The 9,353-nt window shown below is 42.6% G+C and overlaps 2 protein-coding genes across 2 annotated transcripts in view; one reads left to right on the top strand and one right to left on the bottom strand.

The window, feature by feature from the left end:
• The window catches only part of LOC308079001 (poly [ADP-ribose] polymerase tankyrase-1-like), a gene marked incomplete at both ends in the record, with an annotated part of 111,111 nt that overhangs the window by 5,169 nt on the left and 96,589 nt on the right, over positions 1–9,353 (bottom strand). The window contains 6 exons of the mRNA XM_080420339.1: positions 639–713; positions 2,068–2,165; positions 4,520–4,640; positions 5,291–5,370; positions 6,244–6,439; positions 8,007–8,087. Of these exons, the coding sequence (XP_080276465.1) occupies positions 639–713; positions 2,068–2,165; positions 4,520–4,640; positions 5,291–5,370; positions 6,244–6,439; positions 8,007–8,087 (651 nt within the window). The remainder of the gene's footprint in view (positions 1–638; positions 714–2,067; positions 2,166–4,519; positions 4,641–5,290; positions 5,371–6,243; positions 6,440–8,006; positions 8,088–9,353) is intronic.
• The window catches only part of LOC308078724 (nucleoporin p54-like), a gene marked incomplete at its 5' end in the record, with an annotated part of 280,426 nt that overhangs the window by 231,975 nt on the left and 39,098 nt on the right, over positions 1–9,353 (top strand). The gene's annotated exons all lie outside the window — the stretch shown is intronic.

Raw genomic sequence — 9,353 nt, 5'->3', positions numbered from 1 at the left:
CCAACTGCTCACTGCTGTACCGCACGCACATAGCCAATATTAACCCATTAAGACCCGAGGTTCCGATTCTACAAATGTCTTCTAAATCCTGTTTGTTGTTATGTTGCTATGTCAGTGGTTTTCAAACTTTTTAACGTCAAGGAACCCCATAATGTATATGTATTTGGCCGCGGACCCCCATCTCAAAATATGTTGTTCCAGGGACCCCCCAGAAGCAAAGATTTTTAGAGTTACAAATGTTCGCTTGAAAAATACATAGATTCAAAGATTTGCACAAATGTTCTCAATAAAATAAAAAAAGCAGATCCAGAGACGTTGAAGGTCATTTGCAGCTTGTTCGAATTGCAGCCAATAAATAGGTCATGTAGCAGACTTATTCAACATTTTCAAGATCTTTCAAAAATGTTCAAAAATAGCAGATGTACAAGCTGCGAGCTTGTACATCTGCTATTTTTGAATAGATCATTTCTGATCAAATAAACTGATCAGAAATGATGGAATAATGGAAAACTTGGGCATTCGACCCCGTCCTCCCATCATATCTCCCCTCTGTGTGTGTGTGTGTGTGTGTGTGTGTGTGTGTGTGTGTGTGTGTGTGTGTGTGTGTGTGTGTGTGTGTGTGTGTGTGTGTGTCCAACCTTAAGAATGTTGTACCGGCTGAAGACCCCGCCCGCGTTGCCTCCGTCTCTGTGTTCTCTAATGGTACTCTGCAACTACACACAAAAACACACACAAAAACACACACACACACACACACACACACACACATTAGACATTTCTTGAACTTTGACACAGGTTACTGCCCTTACAGCTGGTGTAGAAGTGATATGTTTTGGTTAACACACAAAACACATTTAGTTAAAAAGTTAAAGCTCTATATTCTGAACTTCAATAACCATGGTCTCCCCATCTCTAAGAAAATACATTTTCAGGTGGGGCAGCAATTTCATCGAATCAGGGAGAGGGAACTCATTCATCAGCTTCAATTTTCTAGTGCTTCAGTTCAAATGTTTCACTTTATCCTAGTTGACCCTGTATTGACCTTGTGGCGCAACGGTAGTGCGTCTGACTCCAGATCAGAAGGTTGCGTCAGGGTCAAACCTTTATTATGGGGGGGTTGATAGTAGAATCCGCTGCCCCCCGCCCCCACCCCTCCTTTCTCTGTAAATATACCATTCTACTGAGCTTTAGTCCAATGTTTTGCATTTGTTATTTACTACCTGTACTGTTAGCAATCGTGTTAATAGATGACGTATTCAATCGATCAATCAATGAGTTCTAGGTTCATGTTTCAAGTGGTTCTTTGTGGAAACTGGTCCCAGGTGTGCCTTAAGTCAAAGTCACACAGTCACTAGATCAACTACACAGCAGTGGTGGAAAAAGTACTCAAATGTTTTACTTAAGTAAAAGTACAAATACTGCAATGTAGAAGTACTCTGTTACAAGTAAAAGTCCGGAATTTCAAAATTTACTTGAGTAAGTACAAAAGTATTGGTATCAAAATGTACTTAAAGTACCAAAAGTAAAAGTACTAAAATGTTTGAAAATAGCAGATCTACAAGCTCACAACGCGTCGCGGTGCGACGCGTTGTGAGCTTGTAGATCGGCTATTTTCTAATAGCCTAGGTTTAAAATAGGGCTGAAGTGGTTAATGTATGCTTTATAATGTAATACTTTATATCTGCAAAGTAACTAAAGTTTTCAAATAAATGTAGTGGAGTAAAAGTACAATATTTGGATCTGAGATGTAGTGGAGTAGAACTAAAAGTATTAGAAATTGGAAATACTCAAGTAAAGTACAAATACCTCAACATTTTACTTAAGTACAGTACTTAAGTAAATGTACTTAGTTACTTTCCACCACTGCGACACAGTCAACTAAATCTGATCGCAGTGAAGAGTCAGTCTGTTTTATACTTAGTTGCACACGGCCAAAAAATTGCAGATCTACAAGCTCACAATGCATCGCTGGCCACGCAACTAAATGTAAATCACTCTTCAAAGACTAAACACAATGTGATCCCAGGTCTGCCTCAAAGGGGAGAGATCAACATCACGTGGACTCACCTCGTCCTCCACCGACTGGAACTCCTTGTCGTCTGATGCCAGGTCAATGAGCACAGTGCCGTGACTGGCACAGTGGAATGCCAGGTAAGGGTTGGCACCTGCACACACACACACGCACGCACGCGCACACGCACACACACGCACACACACACACACACGCACACATGACATGAACTAACATCTGATTTATATATATGAAGTTTGAACATCTTGTGTAAACAGTCCAACCTTGTTTATAGGCATCTACAGGCTCACAAAGCGTCGCGATGCGACGCGTTGTGAGCTTGTAGATCTGCTATTTTCAAATAGCCTAGGTATAAAATAGGGCTAAAGTGGTTAATGTATGTCTTATAATGTGTGTAAAACACCATCGCGGGAGCGTTTTTTTTTTTACGTTGCGCGTGAACGTAACAGTTTCAGAAAGTGAACGAGCTCGTTCACGCTCGCGGCAAATGAACTAGTTCTTTTGAACGAATCGATCATGAACGACACATCACTGCATCTCTGACCATGGTTTGTGTCAGGCATGCATCCGTTTGTTTGATCACCAGACGATTTGATAAATTGACGCAATGAGGAATAAAATGAGATGAAACAAGCTGTCTTTCCTTATTCGAAGGACAGCTTGTTTCGGTACGTAATTGGTGACGTTTGGTAATCCGGCTCAAACAGGGATGATAGCCAGAGGGAGAAGCCAAGTGAAACTGAACGAGGGCCTCCGTCTGGATTCCAGGCTAATGATTTGCGGCGGTGGTGGGAAAAGTACTCAAATGTTTTACTTAAGTAAAAGTATCAATACTGCAATGTAGAAGTACCGTAAATTTCGGACTATAAGCCGCGACTTTTTTCCCATTTTTCGACCCTGCGGCTTATATAACGGTGCGGCTTATCTATGGATTTTTACAGCTAATGGCCACTAGGGGACCTCCTAAATCTATGGATTTTACACCTGCGGCTTATAGTCCAGTGCGGCTTATATATGCACAAATCATTCAATTTAGCTGCTGCGGCTTATATTCAGGTGCGGCTTATAGTGCGAAAATTACGGTACTCCGTTACAAGTAAAAGTCAGAAATTCGAAATTTACTTGAGTAAAAGTACAAAAAAGTAGCAAAAGTAAAAGTACTAAAATGTTTGAAAAAGGCCGAACTACAAGCGATGCGACGCGTTGTGAGCTTGTAGATCGGCTATTTTCAAATAGCCAAGGTATAAAACAGGGCTAAAGTGGTTAATGTATGTTTGATGATATAATAATTTATATCAGCAAAGTAACTAAAGTTTTCAAATAATTGTAGTGGAGTAAAAGTACAATATTTGCCTCTGATATGTAGTGGAGTAGAAGTAAAAGTATTGAAAATTGGAAACACTCCACTAAAGTAAAAAATACCTCAAAGTTTTACTGAAGTACAGTACTTCAGTAAATGTAATTAGTTACTTTACACCACTGATACCAGATAACCAGTTGTAATGGAATCAGCCTCTCCAGGCATGTATATGTCACAGGGTGAATGGAGAACCAGGTAGATTGAAGACAGAGCGCTCGTTTTTAGGCACGGGGCTTCGGGGCGAGGCGGGGCTTTTCGAGATAGGGTTTATTAGCGAGGCTCGCGAGGAGGAGGAGGAGAAGGAGGACGCGGCACTGCGAGGCGGGGGTTTATTACGTGAGGCGAGGAGCAGCTCCTCCTCGCGAAATAAACCGTCCTCCTTCTGAGAAGGAGGACGGTTTATTTCGCGAGGAGGAGCTCCTCCTCGCGAAATAAACCGTCCTCCTCCTCCGAGGAGGAGAAGGAGAACGCGGAGAGGCGGGGCTTTGATGTGCCGACGGGGACCTGTCTTTTGATGTTCCCCCCACATAGCAACCAGGAAGCTACGCTAGGGGAACGCTGAACACGCGTGCACACGCACACGCTTGTCCACGACGGAGGCGCGCCGACAAGTGGAGCTTGAGGCCGAGGAAGCGCGCGTGCCCGCGCTGACCGGCCGATGCTCCACTTGTCGACTCAGCGCCGTTTGAGTTGTAAACCGATAGGGACAGAATAGTTCTTTTCATGGATCACTGTGTGTGTGTGTGTGTGTGTGTGTGTGTGTGTGTGTGTGTGTGTGTGTGTGTGTTTGTGTGTGTGTGTGTGTGTCAGGGAGAAAGTAAAACAAAAGCCAGAACACAATAAAAGTATCTTAACAGTCCTGCTTTCAATAAACCAAAAAAAGCATGAGCGCGTGTGTGTGCGCTTGTGTGTGTGTGTGTGTGTGTGTGTGTGTGTGTGTGTGTGACTGTGTGTGTGTGGTCGCAGCCATATGTTTGTGCACAAGCCTGGCTTGTGGCTCCCTCTAGTGTTGCTTCTACAGAATTGCTGGGTGGGTGGTAAAAACGAACGCGCCTTTTTCAATCTACCTGGTTCTCCATTCACCCTGTAACATATATATTAGTGAAGCTCTCCGTGGTGTGACTGACCTGCTTGTCCCCCTAAAAGTCTCTCCATGCCCTTGATCAGCTTGTGTCTGTGTCCGTACGCGTTGATGCCGATCTCCTTCAGCTCCTCGTGCCCCATGTCTGCCAGCACGTCCAGTGAAATCTACACACACACACACACACACACACTTTTATGATTAAATCAACAACACAGCGGATGACAGCCAATTATATTTAACCACATGAAGCCTCGCATCCCTATTGATGGAGTTTAGACTGTTTGCTGCTTACTGCTGTCTGTGCTGCTGTCTTAATTTTGAAAGCAAATCTTTTTTTTTTTGTATGGTCATAGTCTTTGGAATAAAAGTTCATTTCTAGTTTTAGTCGACTAAATCTACAGTTGAATTTGTCGACAAGAATGTATTGTGTCGGTGCCTTGATGGCGTCGTAATGACTGACTTTACACTTGGCTGCATGCCGAAAATAGCCGATCTACAAGCTCACAACACTTCGCAGCACGACGTGTTGTGAGCTTGTAGATCGGCTATTTTCAGAGCGCAACACCCGAGCGCAACCAAACATAAAATGTCTTGTCTTTTAGTTCTACTGGATCTCTTCTCCACTAGTTCCCTCACTAATATTTTAGTCTAGTTTTTATTTGTTGACAAAATTGTCAATATATTTAGTCTTAGTTTTAGTCATCATAGCTTAGTTTTTATTTAGTTTTCGTCAGTGAAAAAAGGTCGACAAACATTTTTTCGTCATAGTTTTAGTCGACGAAATCAACACTGGTGTGTGCGTGCGCGTGTGCACCTGCTCCCTCTGGAAGATGTCTCTGAGATGTTCCAGTCCGAGGCTCTTCAGGAACTGGCTGATGGTCATGTCCAGCAGCGCTGCAGGAGAACACATTGAACACAGGTCAATAGGTCGGTGCTTCAGACAGTAAGGTGTCAAAGTTGCCGGTTCAATTCCCAGCTGAAGAGCTGGTGTTGCATGTTGTCCCTCCCCCGATCACTCTCTCTTCCTTGGGATAGTTCACCCCCAAATTACTTTTTTTTCGATTGATTAGTCACCCCATGAAGACCAATTTTTTTTTCTCACATTCCTAAGCCAATAATTTGATGACAGGCAGCGGAACCGCTGCCTGTCATCAAATTATTGGCTTAGGAATGCGACAAAAACAAAAAAATATCCATGAATTCAAGTCTCCATGGGGTGACTAATCCATAGAAAAAAGTAATTATCTGGGTGAACTATCTCTTAAATGTTGCTTCTAACCCTCCAACTCCAGAAGAAACTTACACAGCAAAATTCTCAGTGTTAACTCATTGAGTGCCCAAATTATTTCTGGCTATTTCTGGCCAGTACGATTTTGATATATATATATTTTTTAAGTAAAAAAAAAAAGTGCTTAGGAAGCGAGATACAGACTTTTTCAGTTATAAGTTAAACAAGGAGTGGATGGAGCTGCAAATCTTCAGATAATGATATCTTGGGTTCTAAATTTTTTTTTTTTTTTTTTTTTTTCAAAAACAGAAAAACGTTAATTTAATGTAATTAAACTCTTAAGAGTTAAATGAACAACTGTCGCTTACAAACTGAACGGACTCTCTCCTTAAAAAGACCAATATGAAGCACACGTGTAACTCTTTCTATAATTACTGAAAGATCGAACAATGATGATGAGATTGTGTGTGAGAGAGAGAGACAGAAACAATCAGGGGTTGCACGTTGTGTACGTGTGCATGTTTGTACGTGCACGTGGCCAAACATACTCTCTCCCTCCTTCCTGTCAGAGCCAGAGGCACCATCTCCACTTCCTGTGGCTCCTCCCACTGTGATGTCACCAAGGGGCGTGTTCAGGTTGTCAATGCTGCTGGCTGCTGATAGGCAGGAGGGCGAAGGCGAGGGGGAGATGCCCACGCCCCCAGTGGCGCCCGTACTGACCACCCCTGCACTCACCTGCCAATGTGGAAAGTAGGGGTGTAACAGTCAATAATAAAAACATATTGATTTTGAATGTCCAAATCGAGTACTTAAGTACTCATACCCACTCACGCCCCCAGCCATCCTTGAGGGGGTTCCAACGTCCAGGGGGTCCCCACTTCCAGGGGGTCCCCGGCTACATTTTTGATAGTTGGGAACCAAATGGACCCTTACGGTTCCATTCGTACACTCTCAGAGTTATGGGGGTCCGTGACCTAATGCATACAGTGCCAAATTGGGGCTCCTTGACATTAAAAGGTTTGAGACTTTAGTGTAGTACATGATAATGGCATTGTCAACACTGTCAACCCTGTGCCACAGTCTCTCACTATGTTTTGATGTGTTCCTAATAAAACCCTGTCTTTGAAGGTATAAAAACATCTCGTTCACGTCTCACCTCAGTTATTCCCAACTGCGGGGATTTCACATCAGCCAGTTCACTGAGTTGCACTTAATACAAGCAATACGAGAGCCAGCATTCTCCAGAAGACGGCACTCACAGGGACAATTTCACAGACAATAAATCCCAGTAATTCAAACCAAAATGCAGTGGTGCTGTGCTGTGTGGACCAGGTATGTAATGACGGGCCATTAAAAACTCCTGTTCTGTGTCCTGACGGCTCATCCAGTTAGTACTGTATGTATGTAAGGATCTCAATGTCACAGGTGCCATTTTGGCTCATTTGGATTGGATTGTTATTTTCTAAATGTGCCAGTGATGTAAAGTAACTAAGTACATTTACTCAAGTACTGTATTTAAGTACAGTACTTGAGTAAATGTACTTAGTTACTTTACATCACTGGCATTTTGGGGTACCTATACTTTACTGGTGTATTTCCAATTTTCGATACTTTTACTTCTACTCCACTACATCTCGGATCCAAATATTGCACTTTTACTCCTCTACAATTATTTGAAAACTTTAGTTACTAGTTACTTTGTAGATTTTGATTATTATTACAAAACTTACATTAACCACTTCAGCCTTATATACATTTCAGCCAATTGAAAATAGCAGATCTACAAGCTCACAATGCGTCGCGATGCGACGCATTGTAAGCTTGTAGATCGGCTATTTTCAAATGATTTTTATACATTTTATATTGAAAACTTGTGAAACGGGGCATTCCTTTTCTACATTGCAGTATTGATTGACTTTTACCTAAGTAAAACATTTGAGTACTTTTTCCACCACTGCATTTTCTTTATTTCAATGTGCTTTCTCTCCACTCCAGAAGCGGAACACGCCTAAAACTCTGCTCTGCGTCGTGCATAACAACAAGGACACAAACATTAAAACTCTGCTCTGCGTAGTGCATAACAACAAGGACACAAACATTAAAACTCTGCTCTGCGTCGTGCATAACAACAAGGACACAAACATTAAAACTCTGCTCTGCGTCGTGCATAACAACAAGGACACAAACATTAAAACTCTGCTCTGCGTCGTGCATAACAACAAGGACACAAACATTAAAACTCTGCTCTGCGTCGTGCATAACAACAAGACCATTAACATGAACACATTTATGTTTCACTCACAACAGTGGCCTGGGGTTTCAAACAGCTGGGCAAGGCATCTGGAGGCATAGCGTCAATTAAAAGAGCTCTGATGTCATCAGCCTGCAACAGAGAGAATGAGGAAGAGGAACAAATAGTTATTATTATTATCCTACTACTAAATAAAAACGACTAGAATTGACAAAGCCTCCGAAGTTCGGCCGGGGTTCCCGAGCAAAGGATCACTCCACTGGCCTCCAAACCTGCCACAGACTGTTGATCAGAGCTCTGGCTATTATTTAGGCTCCTTACCCCACCTCGATCAGTGATCAGACTCTCGGCTTGATTCATTCTCTGATTTGCCTATCAGACCCTCAGCCTGATCTGGCAGGGCGTCGCCTCAGTGATCTGACTCTAGGTTTGATTAATTCTCCGATTTTCCTATCAGACCCTTGACGCATGACGTTTATGCCGGCCTTCACATGACGTGTGGGCAGAGAAGGCTTCCCTGATGGGCCAATCAGACTCTCAGCTTGACTGACTGATTGGCAGGGCTTTGCTTAACGTTTATGTCGGCCTTCCCATGACGTGTATGTATGCAGAGCTATGACTAGGCCGGCAAAGGCCGCCGTCCTTCTTTTGGGCCGCAGCATCGTTCTACAAAGCCATGCCACAGGAAAAAAAAACATCTCTGGACCTTCGGACCCGAAACGCCAAGCGCAAGCGAACATCTAAACGCAACACGCTGTAAAAGGACCACAGAAAATTAGAGAAACTTCAGAAGAGCCTGGACACCTCCACACCAACTCACACAAATAGTTGACTTTCACACACCGACTATGGATAGTAGTTAGTTATACTTATGTTAACTTTAGGAACTTAAATACAAATACATTGGACATAAAAAAGACAATAGAATTGTAATACTAGTCATTGAGCTACTAATATAGACTGAAGTAATTAAAGCGGGTCATGTTTGCATGTTAGGAATTGTAACAGCTGAAATCAATTATATATCAGTATTCTGATATTAACCTGCGGGCCGCATTAAGTGAAGGTGGGGGCCGCATGTGGCCCCCGGGCCGCCAGTTGCCCATGTATGCTCTACACCAAAGAGATTTGGTGTAGAGGGGAAAAAGCAGAGCCAACTCAGTTCCATTTTACTAAGTATATATAGTGTTTAAGTGGTTAAAAAACATAGTCATGAAGTCACTCTGATTGTAGGCCTACCAGTTAAGTCATATCTTCATACTTTGTCATCACTGCCATTATGTTTAATATAGCACTCAACCTTTTAATTATGGTTCTGTACCCATAAAGAGATTAATATCCTGAATCAAAGATGTGACTGGGAAATGGGACTTGATAATCAGCAGTGCCCGGTTAAAG

Source organism: Gymnoscopelus braueri (assembly GCF_963280865.1).
Source record: "Gymnoscopelus braueri genome assembly, chromosome: 22".
NCBI lineage: Eukaryota > Metazoa > Chordata > Actinopteri > Myctophiformes > Myctophidae > Gymnoscopelus > Gymnoscopelus braueri.
This window is presented reverse-complemented; position numbering and strand designations above follow the sequence as displayed.